This window comes from Prosopis cineraria, unplaced genomic scaffold (genome assembly GCF_029017545.1).
Source record: "Prosopis cineraria cultivar Desert tree isolate PC_DT_omini unplaced genomic scaffold, ASM2901754v1 PC5, whole genome shotgun sequence".
Lineage (NCBI taxonomy): Eukaryota > Viridiplantae > Streptophyta > Magnoliopsida > Fabales > Fabaceae > Prosopis > Prosopis cineraria.
Genome location: NW_026555336.1, coordinates 16,356,709 through 16,383,409, shown reverse-complemented (window position 1 = coordinate 16,383,409; position 26,701 = coordinate 16,356,709). Strand labels below are relative to the sequence as shown.

At 32.8% G+C, this 26,701-nt stretch overlaps 1 protein-coding gene across 27 annotated transcripts; it reads right to left on the bottom strand.

Moving 5' to 3' along the window:
- Positions 1-1,773: 1,773 nt before the first annotated feature.
- On the bottom strand, positions 1,774-25,492 carry LOC129311657 (uncharacterized). Of its 27 annotated transcripts, XR_008593357.1 has the most exons (11): positions 25,282-25,492; positions 24,288-24,327; positions 21,824-21,900; positions 20,577-20,682; positions 20,278-20,341; positions 20,045-20,102; positions 17,749-17,841; positions 15,154-15,500; positions 3,646-3,800; positions 2,989-3,078; positions 1,774-2,058 (listed from the first exon to the last, which is right to left on the bottom strand). XR_008593357.1 is itself a non-coding variant. In XM_054954051.1 (6 exons), exons 2-6 carry the CDS (start codon positions 20,635-20,637, stop codon positions 1,999-2,001), a joined length of 336 nt encoding a protein of 111 aa, XP_054810026.1. In that variant the 5' UTR covers positions 20,638-24,327; positions 25,282-25,492; the 3' UTR covers positions 1,774-1,998. The 27 variants fall into 27 exon arrangements, 2 of the variants coding, with proteins under 2 accessions (XP_054810026.1, XP_054810027.1); XR_008593345.1 differs by having other exon boundaries at positions 20,577-21,900; XR_008593341.1 differs by lacking the exons at positions 15,154-15,500; positions 21,824-21,900 and adding an exon at positions 16,346-16,387 and having other exon boundaries at positions 3,646-3,806.
- Positions 25,493-26,701: the final 1,209 nt, after the last annotated feature.

Here is a 26,701-nt window from a genome sequence, read left to right as displayed (position 1 = left end):
ATAATATATGGATCAAGGTTTTCATCTTCCACCTAAAAGCTCATGAAATTGAATTAAATTTATCTCATAAATTTAATTCATGATATCATATCTAATTTGAATTTATCTTATAAAATTGACATGATATTCTCTCATATTATGTTAGTTATTAAATTTAATCTATCATATAAAATTAAATTTGAAACTAACATAATATAATATAATATAATATAATATATATCACACATACATATTATATATATATATATGAATATATATATATATCATATATATTTAATTTTATATATCATATACATATATCACATATATATATATATATTTGATATATACACACACACACATGAATATATATATATAATTATATTTTAAATTTTATATTTGATATAAATATAAATATTCAAATACACACACACACACATATATATAATTTATTTACCATATATTTAAATTCATTGAATTTAGACATATTCCAAATTCAATAAACTTGGATATTATATCTCGAGTTAGGTTGTTCTTGTGTGTGACCTTGTAGGCCCATATGATATTGGTAGTAGGCTAATTATGCAATTTGTAACATTTGGCCCGAGTGTTATCTAAAATTAAACAATTCAAATAAATTAAGTATGATTAAGGAGTTAATCCTAAAACCAACTTAAGAAACAAACCATTTAAATCACTAAGCAAATACACGATTACAAAATAAACATTTAAACCTTTTTAAATAAAAAAATTTATAGGTTTTACCTATAGCGCACAGAAGCAAGCTAGGCAAAAGCAAGGTAAAAAGATGCTGTCATGACAGCATCAAAATTGTTGTCATGAGAGCCCTCCCAGGCCAACTTTTGGGAGGTGTTGTTTTATCATCTGGTTCCTAATCAAAGAAATTTTAAAGCTCACACGTCACATTCAAAGGGTACTATAAGTATACCAAATTTCAAAAAGATCCAACGGTCAGATTAAAAATTAGACATGTTATAAGTTTGATCATTTTTGTTGTCATGAGAACACCTCCAAACTAACTTCCAGAGTGCACCATTTCATCATCTGACCTTTGATCGAAGCGATTCCAAGCCTACATGTCACTTTTAAAGAGTACTATTAGCATATCAAAATTTGAAAAGATCCAATAAATAGATTAAATTTCGTGTATGTTGCAACATCATCCCTGTTGCTGTCATGACAACACTTTTACTGTCATGAGAGCTCCTCCGTACAAAATTTTAGAGTACACCGTTTCTCCGTCCGATGTCCAATTGATGTGATTCCAAAGTTCACACGAAGCTTAAAAAAAGGTTTTACTTGTGAATCAAATTTTAGAGAAATTCAATGGTCGGATTGAGATTTGAACACCCGGATGCAAAAGTACAGTTTTTTTTTGATAAAAATCATTTTCAAAATTGTCCAAATCTCATCCTAATGGTCACAAACCTATGAGAATACTTTGGACACGTCAAAAAGGACTAAAAACAACCCGATAGAACATTTAAATAATAGAAAAACCCTTTATACCAAAATTTGACCACCCAGATACCTTTCCCAAAATGGACCATAAACCCCCAACATGCACAAATCACACAAGAGTGGCCAAAAACTATTCCAAATATTATATACACATGAATACAAATGCTAAATATTTTCACTTGGTTCAGAAATCTCTGTGGGGCCCATACACCCACTCTCTTTATCCAAGGTGTATGTTTGCCCATAGCACACCATTTGCAATGCAACCACTTTACATTTGCTTGTGGAATCGCATATATAGCGAAATATATATTTTCGTGCAGTGGAAACTTGATTTACTAAATAAATCCATCAAAACGACATACCATAGCTAAGTTTTCTGACCATAAGTCCACAAGCAAACAAAAAATTTATACACAAGCCATACAATCCACATATACTCACACACATATGCATAATCACATCCTACTGGCACCCTAATCCTAAATACAAAACAATAGAATTGCTCAAAAGAAAGGGATTGCAGTTCTTTACAATTCACACACAACCCCTAGCTCTGCTCCTTTCCCCATCCTCCACCGGTTCCTTCACCTGGACCTGAAAATATTGAAAAGAAAGGAGTGAGACAACCACAGTCTCAGTAATAGAGAAATTTATATTGATTATTACAAAGTAAGCCATAATCAAATAAACGAATAATAAATTCAACATAGTATATAATTTAACCATTTAAAATGCATGAATACATGACATAGGCCGGTATGGTCTTTCATGACCAACAGAATGCCCCCTGGCACTCTTTAGCTTGTAGGTAAACCTTGTACCCACTGTACCTCCATAGGCACAACATATAAACTAAGGCATGATCTGATGCACCGAACCGCCTGTGCCCCTTCGATATGAATCCTGAGCAGTCAAAGCTAACTTCCTCCCAGAGCCAGCCCGACTAACTCTCCATGTGAGGGCTACCTTGGCCTAGGCACTCAACCTCACACTTTATATGCCGGATTCCCTCTCCCACTAAGAGCTGTCGAACACTCAATCCACTAACCACTTTAGTGTACTGAGCCCACAATATGAAAGGCAACATTGAGTACTGATAGTGAGCCATAGAATATCACAAGACCACATCTCTTCATTGGTGAACTCTCACCGAGATCATGCTTCTTACCCTTTTTATACCTTTTTCGAGTATTAACCACTTCAACACTCAAGGTATTATAACACTCATAATTCATCCTTAAGTGGTTCCTTAGCCTATCTAAGGTACCAAACCTGATGTACTTCCCTAAGTACAACTCCTCATTTTTTCATAATCGCAATGCATGCTAATAATCTTATTTCTAAAAGTAACATCATTATTAAATAGATAGTAAATATAGATGCATTATTATTAAAGTAATACCCCATAAACCCTTCTAAAACATATTTATTTGCATTCAATATTTAAAACATGTAATAACATGCTAGATAATGTTATCTACTCAAAAATCACAAAGCAATAAGAAATATAAATTTTCCTGTTACCTCAATCCTTTGGTACCAAAAGGGCTCTCCTTGTACAAAATAAAACTTGGCTTGTTCATTAACTTCTCAATAAGTTCTACCAATAATTCCCTACAACATATAAGTGATTTACATTACTTTTTATGGCAAATGGCTTATAAGAAGACTATAACTCATACCACATAACTTAGGTCAATGAGCCATAATCCATCCCAATAGTTCATATATTAAACCAACCATTCACATAATACCACTTAATCACTAAAACCGTTTTATTTGCCACCACTAGGCCAATTTTTAATTCATATAATTTTTAATCAATTAAAAACCTTCACTTAGTATCACCAACTTTTACCATTAGCCCTTATAATGAAAACCAAACTTAGTTTAAATCTATTGAGCTCAAATAGTATGATTATAACTAAATCAATAGGCTTTAACCATTAAAGAGCAAAACCATCCTCTTGAGGTTTGACCTTTACCCTAAAACTCTTTTTTCATCTAATTACCCGCTCAAAACATTACGGCATCATGTAGAAACTCAAAAAAACCTTCCAAGGACCTAAGGAAACTAAAGCTTACAAGAATAAAGCCTTTGGATTAAATTCCAAAAATTTTCTCTTACAAAAATTGAAGAAAATCAAGAGGTAAGGAAGAGAATTAAAGTAGGATGTTTACCTGTTGTGTAGCCGTGCTCACAGTGGCCACAAGCCTCCTAGATCTGAACCTCATTCTCTCTCTTCCTCCTCTCTTCTTCCTCTCTTCTGTTCGTTTCTTTCCATTTCTCTTTGTTCTATTTCGTTTTTGTCCAGTTTTCTTTTAAAAATGCTGATCTGACACTTTGGAAAAAATTACGAGAAAGAGCCCAATATTTTTTATTATAACACAAAAGCCTGGGTCAACTTTAGAGTAATTTTTTTCATAGTTGAAAAATCAAATAAAAACCAAATTTTGTTGAGAAAAATTAAAATTCTGAACCTCTATCAAATTACTCGTAATTTTAATTTAATTATAGATATTTTATTTTATTTTTAAAATAAATTCGAGTCTTTAAATTTTCGGGATGTTACACTATTAGCCCACAAGTCACAAGTGGCCTCTAACAAGATATTGGAACTACCCAATTCACATGAAGATTGATGATCTAATATAGCCTATCATACAACCTTATTACATCCCTTTTGTCATGCCCAATATTTTGGTCAGCATGAGACATGAAATTGTCATTCTCCTTTACCTGACTGTTACTTTCTCGATTTCTAAGTAGACTGACAATAGTAATGGAAAAACCTTTTCCATTGTAGTATGGCCATATGTTTCTCAGTCTTACTTATCGAGAGGCCTAGTAATATCTCTCACCTCATGTGAAGGAAAATTCTCTCTTAATCACCCATATTTCTCTATATGAATATCACTAAACTCAATCATAGCCTTTATGATCACCCAGTCAAAGGTGACTTTTGACTAAGTCAAAGTCCAATGGTCGTCATATAGGAATCCATGATGATCCCAAGTCAAAGGGCTTAGTGATATAGTTCATGCAGCTTTCTTATAGCGAATCAGTCCAACACCTTGTACTCTTTCAACTGCCTATAACTTTGATTTGCATCTCTATAATTAATCAAAGTCATACTAGTCTTGTTTCCTCTGATCCCTCATAGATGACCGATCAGAGACATTTAGGACAATCACTATAGTTTGTCCAAAGATACAGTTGTCATATAGAACATGCAATTGTTATGATAACAAAAGAGAAATTCATTAAATAATAATGTGCATAGTACAATGATTGGCTCTAGGGCACAATTTCCAACACACGACCCTACCGTGAGGAGGTCCAGCAAGAATCCTAATGATTTGGAGCATAGAGCTTGACTTTACCAGGACGAACCTAAGAGAAGAATCTCGATGATCCAGAGCGTAGAGCTTAACTTCGCCACGACAGACGTAGGATATGAAATGATCCACGAGGTTATCCTAGACTAGGGTAGAGGGTCGTGGTCTTACTCTATATAAGGCTAGGAAGTCGTGATGATCCAGAGCATATAATTTAACTCCGCCATGATGGTCCTAAGAACACACCCATACACGAAGAGGATTACTTGGTTTGAGTAGTGGTATGGTAGGCCCTATTCTATTTGACCAGAAGTCCTAGTCCGAGCGTAAAGATTACTCCACTTGCTAGAACTAGGAATGCATTAGCATGAGCATAATGAGATTGATGAGAATGAATTTCTGTATATGCATATGATATTGCTTTTATTAAAACACATGCTACTTTATCTATTGTTTGATTTTGCTTATTAATTGGTAATTGGAGTTACCTCCGAGTTACAGAAACGTATGTCTTACTCCATACTTTCAAACACAGGTGAAGAGAGCATGAGAAGGTCAGGAAAGGAATTGAGGAAAGAGTAGCTTCACTTGATAGTAGTATGGCTACCTTTAAGTGAAATGAATGTATGATATGTTGTTAAAATTTGAGTTTCCACTAGGATATATAAGTGGATGTGTATATGAATTGTATAGTGAAATCTTACTTATATATGTATATAATGTTGCATCATGCTAAGGATGCCCTAATGAAGGGTATATGGGCAGGCCTAGATGCCATTCAAGAAAGTTTGTTATATGTAACTTATTTCACTTGTTTATATGTGAATTGATGTGATGATTGTGTTGAATGTGAATTGTATATATATGTGAGAACTTGACACAAATGGTGAGGCGAAGCCCCATTTAGAAGAGTTAAGTATGTATTGATTATTTATCATATGATGAGATGGAGCCCCATATGTGAGAGTTAGAGGGTTGCAAGTAGAACAAATCTAGTTATATATATGTAAATATGTGTTGTATGTGTATTCCTCATATAAATCCACACTTGTGTAATGTGACATTGAGGACAAAATGGATAATTAATTGTTGTGGTTTAAGGTGTCAACCAAGTGTATGTGGTCTTTTTAGACTTGGTTCAAGGCCCGAAGTGGTCTAATAGGACAACGAATAGGAATTGAGTGCGTAGGGTGCAAGTTTTGAAAGAAAAGTAACTTTTCACACCCAGTGTCTAATTTTACATCGAACCTTCAAATTAAGTCCAAAATTATTCCATTAGCTAGTGTATGTTATAAGCTTCATATGAACACTTGAATCACTCCAATTGGACGTTGAATGTGGGAATAGCACGTGGCAAAAGTTCATCTTCCAAGCTATCATATGACAGTAGAAATTGCTATCATATGTGCCGTGGCACACAATATGCTCGCTGCGATGCATGATGTAGATAGGAACAAAGCACATTACTCTATACCACATAATGCAACACATATGGTACACATCGTGATGCATGGCCCTTTTTTTCAAGGTTGAGAAGTTGTATTTTATTGAGTTGTTTATTTATGTTTGTGCTTCCAATAGTCTTCTTCTTTGAATATATATTTTAAGAAGTCAGGAGCCCACGATTTGAAAACAAATAAAAGGATTATTACTCTAATATTACCGTGTTGGTAATTGTTAATGTGTAATTGGAGATGGTAAAGCCTAATTTAAGCTGGGACCTTACACAACCCCTTTATCATTTAGAGATATTTTCACTTCCTTGTGGAAGTGCTTACTATTTGCCTTGGTCTCCTCTAATATGTCAATGGAATGCACAATCTTAAGGTTCTTGAGAGTAGAATTTTCCTCTAATAGCTTGGGGGCCTCTTGGAAATCAAGCTTGAGTGGAGAAAGTTTGTTAGAATTAGCCCTTTTGGTATTGTACCTATATGATAAGAGGAAATACCCTTCTCAAGCTCATCTATTAAGTCATATGTTCTAATGATTACAAAACTAAAAGAAGAGGTGTGTGTTATTTGTGCAGATATAAAAGATCCGTGGATAAGACAACCTTCAAGAACTTGGAGTATAGAGAGCTTATCTTGAGAGAATTTTTCTTTAAATCAAAGTTGAAATCTTGAAAAGAGATTTTTCAAGTGAACTGTAACAACTTGCTTATTATTTCAAGGTTGGTTTAATTGAAACAAGACTAGTTAAGTCCTATGAGTTGTACTGAAGTTGCAAGCATCTGCTTAAGTTTGTGATTATAGTTGAAAATTTTAATGGTGATCTTGAGGACTAGACGTAGGCCAAGTTTCGCATTGAACTAAGATAAATCTTTAGTGTCAAATGCAAAGTCATTAAATAAAAAGGCTGATGAAAATGCAAATACAAGTATATGATTCAATAAAACACAACATTATTCCCCTTAAAAAGTGCCATGTGCCATAGCTCATACCACCATATGCAGTAGCATGTGGTATAGAGCCATAAGCTCTATTCTTCTCTATCTTATGTTTCATGGCATGGCACATAATGTGTCACGACACATGACAGTAAAATCTGCTATCATATGTTAGCTCAGAAGATGAACTTTTGACACACGCCATTTTTACATTCGACGATCGAGTGAAATGATTGAAGCTCCACACGAAGCTTACAATGCATTCTCTCTAATGAGATTAAGTTTGAGCTTGATTCGATGGTCCAAATTAAAATTAGACACTCAAGTGCAAAAAGCTACTTTTTCTTTCAAAACTTGCACCTTAAGTGCTTAATTCTCATTTCTTATCTAATTAGACTGCTCCAACCTTGAATTAAGCCCAAAAAGACTATATACACCTAATTAACTCTTCATAATACAAATATCACATCAAATACTCAATTTAACCTCTCAATGTCACATTACACAACTGTGGACTTATACGAGGCATAAACATGCAATCATATATACACATAAACTTGCTCAACATTCAATTATCCGACTCTCACATATATAAGGCTTTGCCTCGTCATATAGTCGAGAATCACAAATATACTCAACTCTTCCAAATGAGGCTCAGCCTCAACATATGTGTTAAGTTCTCACACATATGCAACTTCACCTGACCATTCATATATATATACACTAGTAGAACAAGTTACATAATAACATACACTTGCTTGATTAGCATCTAGGCCTACCCACATACCCACTACTATGGTACCCTTAGCAAGATGCAATATCACATATCTAGCATGTTTTCATGACACAATTCATATACACATTCACATATTTATATTCATATATATTTATGCATCCTAAATTAAACTCTAAATACAACTTTATACATTCATTCTATATAATTGATAGTCATACCACTATTAAGTGAGACTACTCTTTTCTTGCTTCCTTTTCCGATCTTCTCGTGTTCTCTTCACATAGATACAAAAGTAACGGAGTAAGACATACGTCCCAGTAGCTTAGATATAATCCAAATATCGATTAGTAAGTAAAATCATAAACAATAGATAAAGCAGCATTATTTCAATAAAAGTAATATAATATGCATATATAAAAATTCATCTATATCCATCCATCATACTCATATTCATGCATTTTCAATTCCACCTAGTGGAGCAAGCTCTATGCTCAAATCAAGACTTCAAATCTTACATAAAACAAGGCCCCCCATATGTAACATCCTGTTTTTCTAATCCTGTAATTAGCTATTAATTAGAGATAAATTAGTAATTAGTTAGAGATTAAAGATTTAGATGATTACTTGATAATTTGAATTTTTGGGATATTAAATGAGAAAATATAAGTGAAAGAACCGCATTTCGGTGTGAAGTATCTATGTGCAGTGAGGATTCTCCTCACTATTCAATGTATAGCGACTAATGTTGCTTGTATACCAAAAAGATCAAATCGAACGATTTGAATCCAACCTACCTATGGCATTGTCGTCTCGGCCATATAAATGAGAAACACATTTCTAAGCTCTATCAAGATAGACTTCTCAACTCATTTGATTTTAAGTCTTATGACACTTGTGAATCTTGTTTATTAAGAAAAATGACGAAAGCACCTTTTACTAGGCATGGTGAGAGGGCTAATGACTTACTAGGACTCGTACATACAGATGTATGCAAACTAATGTGCACAGCTGCCAGAGGGGGTTATCTATACTTCATTACCTTTATTGATGATTACAGTAGATATGGATATAGCTACCTAATGAAACACAAATCTAAATCTTTTGAAATGTTCGAAATATTCCAAAATGAAATACAAAACCAACCTGACAAAACTATTAAAACTCTTCAATCTGATCGAGGAGGTGAATAGTTGAGCTAAGAATTTATTGATCATCTCAAGAGTTGTGGGATAGTCTCACAATTAACTCCTCCAGCAACAACACAATGGAATGGTGTTTCTGAGCGAAAAAATCGAACACTATTAGATATGATTTGATCCATGATAAGTCAAGTAGATCTTCCATCATCCTTTTGGGGCCAACTAGAAACAGTTGTGTTCACACTGAACCGTGTTCCATCGAAGGCAATTAAGAAGACACCATATAAGATATGGCCCGGGAAGAAACCTAATTTATCTTTTCTCAAAATTTGGGGAAGTGAGGTTTATGTTAAGAAACAAGCTTCAGACAAGTTAGCAACCAAAACCATAAAGTACCTTTTTGTGGGGTATCCTAAAGAAACAAAGGGATACTATGTTTAGAATCCCATTAATAACAAAGTGTTTGTAATTCAAAATGATATCTTTCTAAAAAGAAAATTTATCTCTAAAAGAACCAATGAGAGCAAAATACATTTTGAAGAAATTCAAGAACCATAAAATAGCACAGAGTCACGAATGGAAAATCGAAAAGACTCACAATAAGTAAATAAGCCTACTCAAATAACACAAGGCCCACGAAAGTCTAATAGGACACGGCATCATCCTCAGAGATATAAATTTCTGATTAATGAATGTCGTGATGTGTTGCTCATTGAACACAATGAACCAACCACCTATTGAGAAGCCATAGTGGGACCAAATACCGAAAAATGGCTAAATGCCATGAAATTTGAAATGCAATCTATATACGACAATAAGGTATGGACCTTAATCGATCTACTTGAAGGAATAAAAACCATCAGGTGCAAGCGGGTTTTTAAGGAGAAAACTAACATGAATGGTAAAGTAAATGTCTTCAAAGCACGATTGGTTGCAAAAGGATTCACCCAAACTCATGGTGTAGACCATGATAAAACATTTTCACCAGTCGCAATGACCAAATCAATCAAAATCCTTCTTGCCATTGCAACATATTATGACTATGAAATATGGCATATGGATGTTAAAACAGCATTCCTTAATGAATGTCTACTTGAGAAAGTGTACATGACACAACCTGAAGGTTTTGTGTGTCCAGAGGGCTTTGGAAAGGTGTGCAAGTTTTAAAGATCCATTTATGGATTGAAGCAAGCATCTCGGAGCTGGAATCAACGTTTTGGTAAAGTAATCAAAGAGTTTGGATTCATTCAAAACATTAATGAACCTTGTGTTTATAAAAGAGTTAATGGTAGCACAGTTATATTTCTAGTGCTATATATAAATGATATCCTACTCATTGAAAATGATATTCCTATCTTGCAGAATGTCAAGTCTTGGTTAGGAAAATCTTTCTCTATGAAGGACTTAGGTAAAGCCACTTACATCCTTGGGATTCAGATTTATAGAGATAGATCCAAAAGGCTAATAGGCCTAAGTCAAAGCACATACATAGACAAGGTACTACATAAGTTCAGTATGCAAGATTCAAAAAGGGGTTTCATCCCATCTCTTATGGCATTCATCTCAGTAAAGACCAGTGTCCTAGTACACAAAATCAGCGAGAGCACATGAGTAAGGTTCCATATGCCTCGATAATTGAATCTATCATGTATGCCATGCTGTGCACTCGACCGTATGTTTCATTTGCCTTAAGTATGACTAGCAGATAGCAAGCAGATCCAAGGGAGGATCATTGGACTTCTATCAAGAATTTCCTAATGTCTATCATGTATGCTATGATGTGCACTCGACCGGATGTTTCATTTGCCTTAAGTATGACTAACAGATACCAAGCAAATCCAAGAAAGGATCATTGGACTGCTATCAAGAATATCCTAAAGAACTTAAAAAGGATTAAGGATTTATTCTTAGTACATGGCAAATTGGATGACGAGCTAATTGTTACAAGTTACACAAATGCAAGCTTCCAAACTGACCAGGATGACCTTAAATCACAATTAGAATGTGTTTACCTTAAACGGTGGGGTAGTGAGCTGGAAGAGCTCAAAGTAGAGCACAATAGTTGATTTTGCAACAGAAGATGAGTATATAGCATCACCAGATGCAGCTAAGGAAGTCGTTTGGATTAGGAAGTTCATTGCCAAACTAGAAGTAGTGCCTAACATCTCAAATCCAATAAACTTGTTATGTGACTAGCGGTGCAATTGCACAAAGCAAGGAGCCAGGTCACACCAAAAGATCAGGCATATACTCAGGCATTTCCACCTTATCAGAGAGATTAATAATAGAGGTGATATAAAAATATGCAAAGTAATAGAAGACAATGTTGTTGATCCTCTTACAAAGCCTCTTGCATAGGTGGAACATAAGCATCATGTCAGGACAATGGGGATTAGACAAATTAATGATTGTATCTAATACAAGTGGGAGGATGTTGGAAATTGTGCCCTAAGGCCAATCATTGTATTATGCACATTGTTATTTAATGAATTTCTCTTTTATTATCATAATAATTGCATGTTCAATATGATATCTGTATCCCTGGACAAACTATAGTGATTGTCCTAAATGTCCCTAGTCGATCATCTTTATTGGATCATAGATGAAATAAGACTAGTATGACTTTGATTAATTAAAGAGATACAAATTAAAGTCATAAGCACTTGAAAGAGTACAAGAGGCTGGATCGACCCGCTATGAGAAAGCTGCATGGTATAAATCATAAGCTTATCTCATATGTAACTATATCACTAAGCCCTTTGACCTGAGATTATCATGAATTCCTACATGATGACCATTAAACTTTAACCTAATCAAAAGTCACCTTTGACTGAGTGAATAAAGGCTATGATCAGGTATAGTGATATTCATACAAATTGAGCACTAAGAAAACTATCCTACGAGCTAAACCTAACCTCCTCAACAATGGTGCCAAATTTTGATAAGAATTGTTGCTCAACCCTCAAAATTAACCAAAAGTAACCGTAATGTAATATAAATCCAACCCTAGGTCTTCTCACAAACAGGAGGTTTTAACTACCTAGGCTAGAAAACTTAGTGAATAGATTAACCATTAAATGAGATTGTTAACTAATTACCTAATGAAATTAAATGCAAACTAAACCTAAGAGTATGGTGGTGGCTTTCCTATAAAGGTAGGAACCCTAGAGTGTTGTTAATGGAAGAATCTTAGTCTCTAATTGATTATGAAAGCTCACTCAACCTTTCTTCCTTAACTAGAAAAAGTGTTTATTTAAGACAACTATCTCAAATAACCTAATTTCACAAATTCAATTCCCTAAGTGCTCATAACAAGCCCTTAAGTTATCTCACTAGCTAAGCGTTGAAATTAACCAAGTGTCTAATTAAATTTCACTCCCCAACAGCCATGGTTCATATGTAACTCAATCACAAAACTATGCAACTCAAGCATTTAATCAAACATTTACCAAACATAACAAATGCTAGGTTAATATAAGACTAAGAATTACTTAAAAAATCACATTGACATGATATTTATCCAAGTGGATGAAATTCTAGCATTTAAAGGGAATGAAAATTAATTCAACAATCATGTTCCAATACAACCAATAATCACAAAAGTCAAATTATACTACAATAAACCATAGTCATAGTATTCTAACGAAATTGAAAGTGGGAGAATTTGCTCTGAATGAATTAAGCTATGAGTCTATATTTTAAAGATTTCTATTGACTCTAAAGGATTGGCTTAAGTTTCTTAACCTTGGATAAATGATAATATGAAATTAAATTGTTGTTTAGTGAAAATCGGATCAAACCCTAGCTTGATTATAGGGTTTTAAGGTGTGACAAGTTGAGATGCCAAGTGTTTTGTTGTGATAGAGTTAAAGGGAGGCTTGAAGGCATTGTGTGAGAAAATTTAATCTTGACAAGCCTATTTATTGAGAATATAAGTGAGAAGTGGGAGAATTGGATGTAGTGGAAAGTTAATAGTGCTTGTATTAATTAAAAATTAACATATAGTACTTGTTGATATAGATTGTGGTGTGAACAAACTTGCCTCAATAGAAGAAAAAATTTAGTACCACGAATAACTTTTTTAGTAACAAAAAGGTTGATGTAACTAAATAATTTGTATTATTTATTACCTTATATAAATTATTCTCAAGTTGTTTTTCTATTATTTGTTAAGTATATATGTATAAATTTTGTAAAAGTTAACTATTTTAGAAAATGAGTAGAGTATTGGTTTGTGAAACTCCATATTTTTGAAGTAAGTAGTAAGATTTGTTATATTTGTTTAAAAAGTGATTTATGCATGGTCAAATGGAGATACGTAGTGAAATGTGGCATATTAGAGGATGGGAAGTCACCCTAGTAGAGTTAGTAAAAATTAAGTCCATATAGCACTGTTGGCACCTTGGCACGCTAGATGCAGCTCATATTTCTCTTTAGTGCTCGAAAATGGGTGCGGTGTTAGAAACTTACTTTCTTTAATACCCAAAAGGGTGCATAGTTAGAGAATATGCTCCTTAGCATCCGTAAAATGTGGTGTTAAAGCAACGACACCATAATTACTTGTAATAGGGAAAACTGCAGTCCAGAAGTGGTTTAGGACACCGTGGTTGAGTAGTCCTACCATTGATGTGAGCTTGGGGACCATACATATGGTTTGATTCCGTGAAATAGCCTACTGGTTCGATTAGGAGTATTGGAAGACTGAATGATTAGTAATCATGCATATAATTTATGGTGATCTTATATGGTGTGTATATCATGCTTATTTTAAAACTTGTTTATAACTTAGCATGTTAATCGATAATGTAGATTAACTTAGTTACTGAAATTTTTATCTCACTTCGTGGTTATCATTTTACATGTTCTGCTGGTGAGTCTAAGCAAGGAAAGGAATTAGGCAAAAATTAGCAGATTTGCTACATCACGAATAGTAATGCTTAATTTTGATTTGAATGGTGTATATAAACTTGTAATATGATATTATATGTTGCCAACTAGAAATGCATATCATTTTAATTGGTTGCACTTGTTTCATACTATATTATATTGTATTTTAACCTAATAAGACATGTGATGTGAATATGTGACGATTTTTGTGGTGATGAATTAAAATACTAATACAAGAGTGCAAGGTATGTTTTATATGTGTAGTGACAATGTATATGTGATGTATTATATGGCAATAAAAGCCAAATAGTGTATATGGTGTTGATTTTACATTTTGGCTATATTGGGTGAAATTAGCATTAAGTGGCTAAATTTTGTGTTTGGTATGTTTTAGTGTGTTTCAATGCTCAATCACGTATATTTTAGTCCATTGGACTTGGTTCAAGCCTCAAAATGGATTAATGACATGAGTTTTGAGTTTTGGATACTTAGATACTTGAAAATTACTTTAAAAATTGACTTTTGCATCCAAATGTCTAAAATTCTCATACGGTATTAAATTGTAACGAAACTTGTACCATTAGTTAACTTATTCAATAAGCTTCGCGTGGGCGCTTGAATCACTCCAATCAGACATCAAATGCGAAAATGGCCCACATTTGAAGTTCATCTCAAAGAGCTATCATTACAGCATTTTATTATCATGGACACGTGCATTGCGGCGCATTGCACACAAGCTACAGCACACAATGCAACAGCTAAATTTCCCTATCTGTGCCACATGTCGCAGCGCATGAACCACGAGCCGTGGCGCATATGCCAAAATACTCAAAAATGATATTTTTGACCCTATGTTGAAGTGTTTTGCTTCTCAAAACTTTTCCATGTTTTTCATACCTTTATAAATCATTAAGTTTGAGCTCAAACTATAAAGTTAAAAATTTTTTATGAGATCCCAAATATTCCACAATTATTTCTAAAAGATATTTATTTTAACCCTTATATATATATAATGTGAACTTAGGAGCAATCATTGCTCCTAATTATGATTGTTTATTGTGATAGTGTGGTAAATTTTGGTAATGTCAAAGTGGACATTACAAACTACACTTGTATATGCACTCTTGAACATGTTTCTATGCACATCACTGATACAGCCATGAAACAAAGAAGGATTTTGAAGAACTTGAGGGTCCAAGTACCTTAGGCATTTTAAAAGCTCTTGGTACTGAGAAGCAACTTGATCCTGATCCTCCAGTTGACACAGATGGTCAATCATCCAAAAAGAAAGGGGGCTTAGTAAATGAAGCTCTAAAAGCTGTTATGGCCATTGCTAATACCTACGGCAATGAGGATTCTGATATAGAAGAGGTGACATCTTGGACTTCTGTTTCACAAAAATCTTCACCCAAATCTCCAGGTGTCCTTACTACAACTCTTTTCCAGAACCTTATAAAGCAGAACTCTCAAGTATTTATGAATCCGAAGCCTTTGACTACCTTACTGGCCTCTGATGATATTGTCAGACTCTCTCCTCAACCCTTTGATGCTAATAAAAAGAGGAAGAACAAGTTAGAGAGTTGAAGAGTAGTTTTGATATGCAAAGTGCAAAAGGAAAAGAAGTTATGGATTCAAGGTCAAAACAGCATAAAGCATTCCCTATGAACAAAAAGAAGAGAAGTGCGAGAAAATTCAAACCCAAAGTTATCAAGGAAGAAGACCCTGTGACTAAGCCTTTATCCTCACCTCCCTCAAAAATTTTTGAGAAACCTTCATTAACTCACCTTGATATCCTCACAGATGACTGGGTGAAAGATTTTATGGCCAGAGTTGATGCAGTAAAGATCAAGAAGGGTCCTATCTTCTCTAAATCCAAAAACACCAATCCTTAGCCTTCAACTGAGCTTATGTTTTAATAGCCTATTTGTCCTTTTTAGTCATAATTGTGTATTGTTCATACTTCATATCAATGTGTTTATTTAGTTCATGACTCAGTCTATTTGTTTGAACCCTAATTTTGATGATTACAAAATAAAAGAAGTTGTGTTTGACAGGTTTAATAATCAAGAAATAATGGTTTGTAAGGAAATTAATAAACTTGGATTCAAATTTCTATATCTTGTATATCTTTCTCCTAGAATCCTTACTCCTAAATACTAGTCTTATACCCAAATAGGTAGAAACACGAAAAATCTTTTTAAATCTTTTTACTTTGTATTTCTCGCTAAAGATTAAGTGTTTGATTTAATCTTTAATATCTTAAGGACCTCGTGTATTGCTTGCAAGGTGTCTCAAGCGCTCTTAGAACCAAAATTAAATCATCTAAGTGCCTTTATTGGTTTATTTCGAAATAGTGATCTTATTCCAGAATAAGTTATTCTTAAGTAAGCCTACCTTATTTCCAAGTATCTTCTCTTTTGCCCATTCAAAAATAACCTGTTTCGAAATAGCAACCTTATTTCAAAATAGTGATATGATATTCATAAGCTTATATGCGTTGAGTCTTTCTGAAGTTTCACTTATTTAGGAATAGTCTGGTCAGGAATGGCTTATTTGGGAATAGCTCTTCTTATTCCCAAATAAAGTCTTTCAGATCAATGTCTCGTAACTCTCTTTCAATACATGCTATTTACTTCAAAATAAGCTCTCTGTATTTTCATTTAGTTTGTTCTTTGTTATTCCTAAATAACCTCGCCTATTCCAAAATAAACACACTCATTCCTACTCTATTTTGTGCGAAAAAAACAAGGGTTCTTTATAACGTCTTCTAAACTATTTCCTTTCACGTTTTGTGTGTCATATTGATCATATAATATTTCAAGAATCATTCTATGCGTTCTTGGGATGAGTTGAGTTTAGATTGATCTTACCCATAAAATCCTTATTCCTAAATATTTTACGGTACCTTTCTATCATTTATCTGTTCAGGAGGAATTTTTGTGTCATTCTTCCTATAAAGTAACTTCCACACTTTATGTGATTGCAATTTTTTTTTTTTTACACACCTGTCATCCTATTAGAGAACAGTTTAGCATATTACCAGAAACTACTTTTTTTTTTTTTTGCTAGATCCAACTTTTATGGATAAAAATGCAATATTTACATATTATGATTTCTAAATAATATGGTTTACTGTTCAACTTTTGTGTGACAAAAAAAAACTAATAAAAATATAGATGAACTAAATCCTTACACACTTTTGGTTTGTGTAATTTTAATTTATTAACATTTGTGAAATCTCATGAAATATCTTTTATGGAGGTAGGGTATGAAGAAACTTAAAAAACAGAAACAAAAATGAAAGTGAAGAGATGAAAGAAATTATGAGAGAAGAAAATTTGAAGGAAATAAAAAATGCTCTGTATATATCTGATATCAAGACAAAAAACAAAGGTCATCAAAACAACTTTAGAAATTGATATTAATAAAATTGGTCTGTTTTGCTAAAAAAAAAAAGACTTTAGAAATATATATATATATATATATATCTAAAGAATCTTTTGCATAAAAAAATCTTGGACATGCTTTCTGGATGTACTGTCATGCCAAAAACTAAAAGCTTATCTTCCAAGTAATGTCACGTACACCTTAACCATCTAGATTCACGTTGTGGCCATTGAAGCATTTCTATTTTTTTTTTTTTTAGAGCTAACATATCAGACTATTTTGGTTGCTATAGTAAGGACTTTGGATACGCTTTTGCTATAATGTATCACCAAATAATAAAAGAAAGCCATAAGTCTTGACTATGAAGACAAAGAAAAGAAAGAGGAAGAAATGGAGATGCAGAAACTTACAAGGACTGGAGGTGGAAGAAACAATGCCTGGATGCCAGGAAGATTGAAGAATGAGAGAGCAAGAACAAAACTTTTTTCACTTGCCTCAGATGCCTGCAAAGATCTCAAAGCCGAGACAGTGAAGACTTAGAACACTTATCATGGTGAACAAGCCTGACATATATAAAAGGAAGAATTACTGTAAAGTCACACATAAATATGAGAATACAATAAAATTCCACGAAATACCAAAATTCCAAGACCCTTTAATGTAAATATATTTTTATCCTCAGTTACCAAAATGACATCATATTATTATATTATATCATAGTAGCATTTACTCCCCATGCATTGCACAGAAGCCTATATTTTTTGATGTTATAATAAAGCATATTATATTACTTTTATATTTAAAAATAATTAAAAGTTTCATATATATGAAAGAAATTGGTGTAGTCAATGCAATTTTGATGTTTGAGACCCATAAAGATGAAATCAAGCTTATAAGTTATATGACTAAAACATATGTAATCCAATTTGAATAGCAAACAGAAATAACGCACATCATTTGTAAATATGGCCCATGTTTGTTTAATATGCATGATGAATGAAGATACCCAATTTAAGGCTTACACTTAATTGGTTTAATTCATTCTACATGGTTCCAACATGGGTAAGAATTTTATATCCTATAATGTACAAGAAACGTTCATGATAATATTTAACATGATAAATCAATTATATCATGTCATAAACAATTTTCCCAATACAGTGTCAAACAATATCCAATAGCATTAACTACTTTTAAAAAAATTTATCGATCAAGATGACCTGTTGAATAATTAAATTGGATAAGACCAAGAAAAGATTCAAATCATTCTAACTACATGAGGTTCGATCGATGGCCAAGTTGCATGATAACACTTGCATAAATTCCTATTTCCTAGTGACACTGCCACCTAACTTTTATAGGATCATTGAACACAACAGCATCGTTTACAAAGCTTTTTGCTTTACTAATCTGTGCACAATTTAGGCATAATTGCTTTTGACATTCATCAATGTGAACATGAGAGTATGAGCAATTATTTAACCCCCAAATTGTCACCCTACTTGTCCACCACACTTGCATCTTGTGCACGGGAAAGTGTACTTAACAAAAAAATAACAACAAAATAAAATCACATGTGTTCCACACACGCTTTCTTATCACCCATATATGTGAAAATTGTACAAAAAAAAAATGCATAATGTTGAAGGGTCCTCATCTTGCCATCCTATTTCCTTCTGAAGCTCTTATTTAAGAGCAAGAAGCTCCCTGTCAGCCATTTTCTACAATTATTTCAGTGCATCCTGCCACTCAAAAACTTTGAATTATTTTTAATACGTATAACAAAGTAACTATTGACCATTATGTTTTTCCTATGCATAATGAACATGAATTAAAAAATTCAGATGACAAATTATAGTTCTTTCAAGTGCAAAAGTTAGATAAACTCAATAAACATAAGCCATAAGTAAAACTTACTGAAATCTGTAAGATGTATATATTTAAGCTTAAATCCACCTAAAATACATACATGTTTTGTTCATATTTCCTCAAGGAAAAAAAGTGAAGAGAAACGTGTATTTACTGATCAAGTTATGTAATGATCAAATACATACATATTTTGTTCATATTTCCTTCTGGGAAAAATAGTGAAGAGAAACATATCTACATAGTGATCAGGTGAAGAGAAATCTATATGACGTATATGCTTAATCTTAATGAGTCTATCCCAAATACACATGCATTTTGTGCATATAAAACACTTGGAATGAGAAGTAAATGATAATAGCTAGACCCTTAAAACTTGATATCTTTGGTAAGAGGTGTAATATAAGGTAGCAAAATGAAATGCCTAATCAATAATCACAGACATATGCAACCTGAGAAGAATAATATCTCTCTACTCTATATATATATATATATCATTCTTATGACAGAAATAACTATGAGTAATTACAAGTTCTATTCTCAAAGATACAGGCATACCCTTTGGTGTCTACAATCTTACAAGCTACTCTATAATAACCCCTTATTCACCCACTGAGGTAGGAAGATACATGCGTATTCCACAAGCCAGGTGATCATCATTCCCAAGTTTATGTGTGCCTCTCCAAATCGTAAAAAAAGTTTTTCAGGTTACATCGCCAACTATTCCTCAAGATGCAAACAAATAATACACACACACAGGGAAATCATCATCCAAAATGATGCCAGGGAAAGATTGGCATTCATCCATGCAATGTAATTGGGAAAGCAGGGGAATAAAACCTGGTCTGCTACATGACTTGCAGCTTCTGAGTATGTTCTGCAATCTTCTTGAGCTTTGCTGCAATGTAATTGGGGAATAAAACTTAGCCGGTACTACAAGGCTATAAATATATAAACATCCATTGATTATTTAACCAAAATAATTAATGGTCTCCCTTTCAAAATTTAGACCCTTATTTTTAAATATCATCAAGAGTCATTAACATTTATCATCATATTAGAAAAATTCTTACAAATACCACTGCCTTGCCCTTTCAAACACTTCTGACCAACCCTGAGAACATTCTTGACCTCCCCCTAAAGAACCAAGAAACCATGCTAAGCATAAATTGAGAAGATACAATAACTAATGCCAAGCATAAATAAATAATGCGGAAGATACACCCTTTCTCATCATAGCATGATACAGAGAGACCACTTACCTCTATGATGGGAAAGATACAATAACTAATGCGAAGCCATCAAATGATTTGAGAGATAACCATATGAAGAATAGTAAGAGAAGCACAAGAAACCAGAAGATATGGCTTACAGTTTGAAGTCCCTTTCTTTGCAATTTGGGTCTCCACTGACCGTCTCTCTCTGCTCCACATCTTCCTTCATGCCAACTCTCTTTTTTTTTTTTTAACTAGATTTTACTACCCATGCGATGCATAGGGAGATTATAACTAACAGTTTATTAAATTATGAATAAAATCTAAGGAAGAACTAAAAGACAATGAAACCACAATTATCAAGCATAAAACCATAAAAAAAAAAAAAAAAACTTGCAGGAGATATGGCCATAGCAAAAATTATGTACAGACTAACTTATAATATTATTGGATGCAATTAAGACTTCTGGAGCAAATATGTTTAGCCTACCCAAAAAAAAAAAAAAAAAACAAAAAACCTCAGATGAATGATATTACAATATTACTTTCATATTTAAGAACGGATCCCCTCATCTCATCCCTTTGCCTTCTATGGACCAAAAGTACCTCTTCAATTTAATAAAAAATAAAAATCTCCATAGGCTCCAAAACAAACATTATTCAAGCATTTACTCCTCATGTACTGCATGAAAAGGTTAGACTTACATAATGATCAAATATTTATTATAATTAATAATAAAATTGTGTTTTAAGAGTTGTAGGACAACAAAACTTGACAACTTCATCTTAATTAAGCCAAGATTCATACTCTAGAAAACCTTTATACAAGAATTAGAATCAGTCTTGTAACAATTAATTGATTTTCCCATCACATTCCCTTTGATCTTTGATGAGGTGTAATTTTTCCTATATAATCAAATCTATAAAAGCCACATTATTTGCTCAATCTCTCATTGGTAGGAGAGTTGAGTGAACTTAGATGTATATGATGTGCAATAGCTAAATACTCTCTCACAATCACTTGCTTTTCACATCTAGACAAAAATACTCTTTTGATATCTTTTTTTTATATTTTTCTTAGATACATGGCCAAGACTTTACTACCCGTGCAAGAAGATTAAAAAAAAAAAAGTGTAATTTATTAAGTATAAAGTTATTTATTTTCAAATTCAACTTACAAATAAAAAAAGTTTTTTAAGACTTCAACCATTACACTAAATGTTAGGTATGACCATGCATTTTAAAATATCCTGAAAAAACAAATAAAGAATCAGGCAAAAAATACTGCAAGCTTATGCCATAATAGGAAAGAGTGTATATACAAATCTAACATAAAAACAAAATTCTTTTATATTAATATATCATATAATAAGGTCTTGACTATAAAGTAAGGAAACAACAATACCTTTAGAACTGCCTTGAAAAGTGTGCATTGCTACATACCAACATATGATAGTCTATTGACAAATTATGCATTATAGCCTACGGCACACAATTCATAGCAAGTTATGAATTTCTATGTATATGTTAAGCACAAATTTCACACAATGGATATATATATATATATATATTTATATATTTAACTTGGAAATCAGAAAGTAATCATTCCAAGTTTATAATTAATTCCTTTCATGATTAGTTCAATCGATGTACGCATCTTGAACTGTTGGTTTATATATGTTGTTAACTTTAGAAGCTTAACTTCATATAAGCATGAAGTAGAAAACACAGTGACATTAATAAAAAGAAAAGAAAAAAGAAAAAAGAAAACAGTGACATTAAGATCATGCTTGGTTATGGCCATTGAGATTCCAATTGCATTCTCCAATGCCTAAACAAAAGGCTGGCACCAATTCTTTGAATTGCTAGTTTACCTTAAACTTAAACATATTTCAATTCAGAAAAAGTAAATCTACACTTTCAATGATATGGCAGCAAAAGAGTAATTAAACTGATAAAAGAACATCACAGGAATAGCAGTATAATACTTATAGGAATGCTAATGATAAATGGCAGCAAAAGTGTAACTAATCATCTGTAATATTTATTTATATTGCAATATTAATTGTAAAATATTTAAATGCAAATGTTATATGGAAACAGGTGAAGGAAAATAGATTAAAGTGAGGTCTAAAATGTGGCTGACTGAACAAAAATCACTGAAGTAACATTGAAATGAGCAAGAGTACAGCCATACACAAAAAGATTAGCTTCCCGTCATAAATGATGTACCTAGAGTTGTTGCAAAATCCCAACAAAGAGGGAAAAAACCAAAATCTAACTTTATCCGTGATGAGTAAATTTTGGACTACAAACTGTAATAAGCACGTGACTATAAACCAAAATCAAGGCTAGAATCATTGCAGAGTTCCTTCCTATACAAACCAAAATCCCACTCTTTGTCTCTTTTCCAAATAGCTACAGCACATAGTATCCCTTGTGTGTTAAATTGACAGAAAAATTTAATCACTAATTGCCACATATAGATCATATTAAAAGGCAAGGACTTTTATAATAAAGCAAACTATTCAATTTTATAATAGTGGAAATTGGAGTCTGCCAAAACTCTTGCACCTAAGAGGAAAATAACAGAAATTATAGAGAAAGAAAAAGTGAGTTTTCTCTTTTTTTTTTTAATGAGTACCTCATGCCAATTTTTGAATGAAAATTTATCATTTAAATTTCTTTATATCTCTGGTCAGACTTCGCATGCTCTTTTCGTCTGAAAAGTCACTCTCTCTCTCTCTCTCTCTCTCTCAGCATTTGCATCTCTGAGCTAATGTACATTGACAAAGAAGGTCAGTTATTTTTTATTGAACAAAATGCAGTGATTTAACCTGGAAAAAAACACTTTGGAGTTAAATATAACACACTTTCAGAAGATTTCATATCATTTCAAAATTTGGTCCCAAAAAACTCGTACAGCAAAAGCAAAATTTGTTTAAGACATCCCTGCATATTCAACAACACATTTAGGTCTCTATTCACAGGGGAATATTGAGCTATTAAGATCATGTTCATCTCTAACAACACACGTGATTCTATGTCTCCTAAAGAAGAGCCTTTCATAAACCAAAATCATAAAGGGAAGGACCAATTTGCCATAAATAAAGTTAATGAGACTGAAGTTCATAACTCTAAAAAGAAATAAATAAAAAAAGAGGAGAATATTGGGAAGCTTGGTAAAATTAATAATACTTTGGAATAAAATAACCATAGAAAACTCATGCTTTCAAATAGGGAACATGCTACCACTGGATAGATTACCAAGGTTCTAATTTGTACAGAAAATCCCTTAATTTTTAGCTACATTAGTGTACTTGCATTTTATTTAATTCATTACTCCAAAACTTGTTTTAATAATTATTATTCTCAAGAGGCAACAGTAGAAACAGAGCATATAATCAATTGCAGAAGGCAATAAATGTCTCACGTGGATATGGAGGCTAATACCAAGACTTCAAAGATATGGAAATCATTATACACAGAAAGGTCAATTTGCAAAATTGGACTTCCCAAAATGCTGAAAAAAATGCAATCATGGCAAATGAAAGAGTTATAGGGATATTAAGGGCCAATCAATGAAAGGTCAATCCAACTAAATTTGCATCGTTGTGAACTCATTAAATGTCTTTCAGTATTTGACTTTTTGTTGGCTAGGATCATCATTTCAAGGACTTCCAGGATTTTCTCATTTTTTAGCAAGATACCGTTGGTGTTGAAGGGATGCTTATATTTCTACTCAATGGACCCCAACAATGCTCAATCATATAATAAAGACCCTATTGGTGATACTGATAATGGATACCCCACGCTTAAAATAGTGGTCATTGGCAAAGAACGAACAAAGTATGTATGGGAAATTATACCTTGAAAATCACAACAGCAAACCCATTTTTGTTATGACATCTACAAAGAAAAATAATCAAGAAAGGACATCATAATGTAAGAAACTCAAATCTACTGAACATATAACATTTTCAGGATAATATGCTACCATTGAAGTTTGAACACTCAAAAAGAAAAGAAGCAAAAGGAAAAAAAAAAAACAAAAGAAACAAAGAGAAAATACTAATCTTGAAAAGGATATGATTTTAGTATGGTCTCAAATCAAGCTTAAAAGCCAAGAAAGTAAAATAACTTGCTAGAGAACCCAAAGATGTAGATGTTATCAGGCATCCTTCCAAATTCAACATATAAAGCTTTTGTAATTCTAAAATGAATCAAGGCATCATTAAAATGGAAGAAAGACAAATGGATGTAAAAAAAATTCTGGTTAATACCTTCTAGGAAAGCCACTCACCTTGAGACAATGGAAGAAAAGGCGAACTAAAACTGCCGACCAACAAAGACATATAAATTAACTATGCGAACTGAATCTACTGATCAACAAGGATGAAGAGCTTTCAACTATCTTGGCTATAGAACGGAGGAAAATAAATAAAAAATGAGGGGCTTTCAACTATCCCTACTGCTGGCAAGAAATAAATAATGAATCAAAACTTTTCTACGAGATACTGTTGTCTGTAGTTTAAACCCAAAAAATAATGAATCAGCAGAGGCAGGGATAATACATCAAACAAAATAAATCAAACAAAACAAATCAAAAGGCACCTGCCTTGAAACAAAAAAAAAAAATTCAAATGGAAATTGAAGGGAAAATGCAATAGCTAGGACGGAGGAGTAATCACTGGTAGAGACGTAATGAACGTTGAGATTGTTCTAGAAATGTATTTCATTTGCTTCCTTGAATTTTTCCATCTACTCATTCTAACTGATTCATCCGTGGAGGAGAAGAAAATTGCAAAGAAGAAGAAATCAATCAACACGGGCGAGACAATGACGAAAAAAGAAAATGCACACCTTTGCAATTCGTCAGCTGAGATAACTCCACAAGGGTTGCTCAGGCGTCGGAGAAGAAGACTCCGCCATATTTTCTCCGATGACCAGATACTAAGATCTGGCGGTGGCGCAACTAAGATGGAGAATGAAGAGCTTGGGGTTCCAGAAATTTCAGAGAATAGAGAGGAGGGAAAGAAGCGATAGACAAAGACAAAGGAGGGAAAGGAACGGATTAAAGAAGCGAGAAGAGCAGAGACGGAAAACATAACATAATTTTTGGTTAATAATAAAAAAGAAAAGCGTGCAATAAATATGATTTATTAACTCTCTCACACTTATTTTTACAATTCGAGCAAAATTAAAATAAAAAATAACTCTTAAAATTTTAGAGTAAAAAAAAAATAACTTGTTAAAGAGTAATCAAGTTAAAAGTTTAGAAAACTTTTTACAAAAACAAAAGCAAATCATTAAAATACCTTATCAATCACAAACAAACCATTAAAAAGATGCAATTTCTTAAAGAAAGCCTCACAAGAATAATATATGCACTCAAGCACTCAAGCGTTTAAAGTTTAATCATTTCACTCAAAGTCTTTAGTAAAAATGTCTTACCATAAGCTTATAATCCCTCTATCTCTCCACTAGTAATATGCAAGTGTTCTAAAGAATCAAATAAACTTTAATGGAATGTAATGTGATTGCGAAATGGATTCTTAAATTTGCATTTGAAAGCTAGAATTTGGCTTAAGGAATTAAATATTGGCCACGATGTAAATATGCAATAACACTCAAATCTTTTTAAGACTTTACTAAATGGATGCAAAGTGAAAAATGTATGAAAATATAAGTGAAATGGATGTGAAAAGCAAAGAATAAAATATGTGACTTGTAGCCTAAGTATTAATCTTTTTTATTTAAATTCTTTCTTTTCTTTTCTTTTTCTTTTTCTTTTTTCTTTTCAGTTTTCTCATCATTCATTTTTTTCTTTCTTTCTTCTTCCTTCTTTGTTTTTTCTTCTTTTATTTTTCACATTCCAAGTCATCTCGAGTATCAAGTAATAAAAGAATAATGCACTTGTTCTTTGAATGAAACGGAATGATGGAAGAATGAAAATGAAAAAATGAGTTATATCCACTAAGTTAAGCCAAAGAAAGATGAGAATGTTGAAACACACTTTGAAAACAATACATACAATTCATGATAAGATAGTGATAGTGTTTAAGAAATGAAGAAAATAAACAAAAGACTCAAAGGGCTAACAAAAATGTTGATCAATCTATTAAGGTTAGGCTTTTAAGTCTCTTGACTATTTTTAATGAATGCCATTATCATCTTCCCCACAACAAATGTAATAATGCAGCCTTGATTAAGAGGGAAAAAAGTTTTAGAAGGCATAAATGCTAAAGACAAACTGTACAAAAGCATTTAGGCTTCTTCCAAC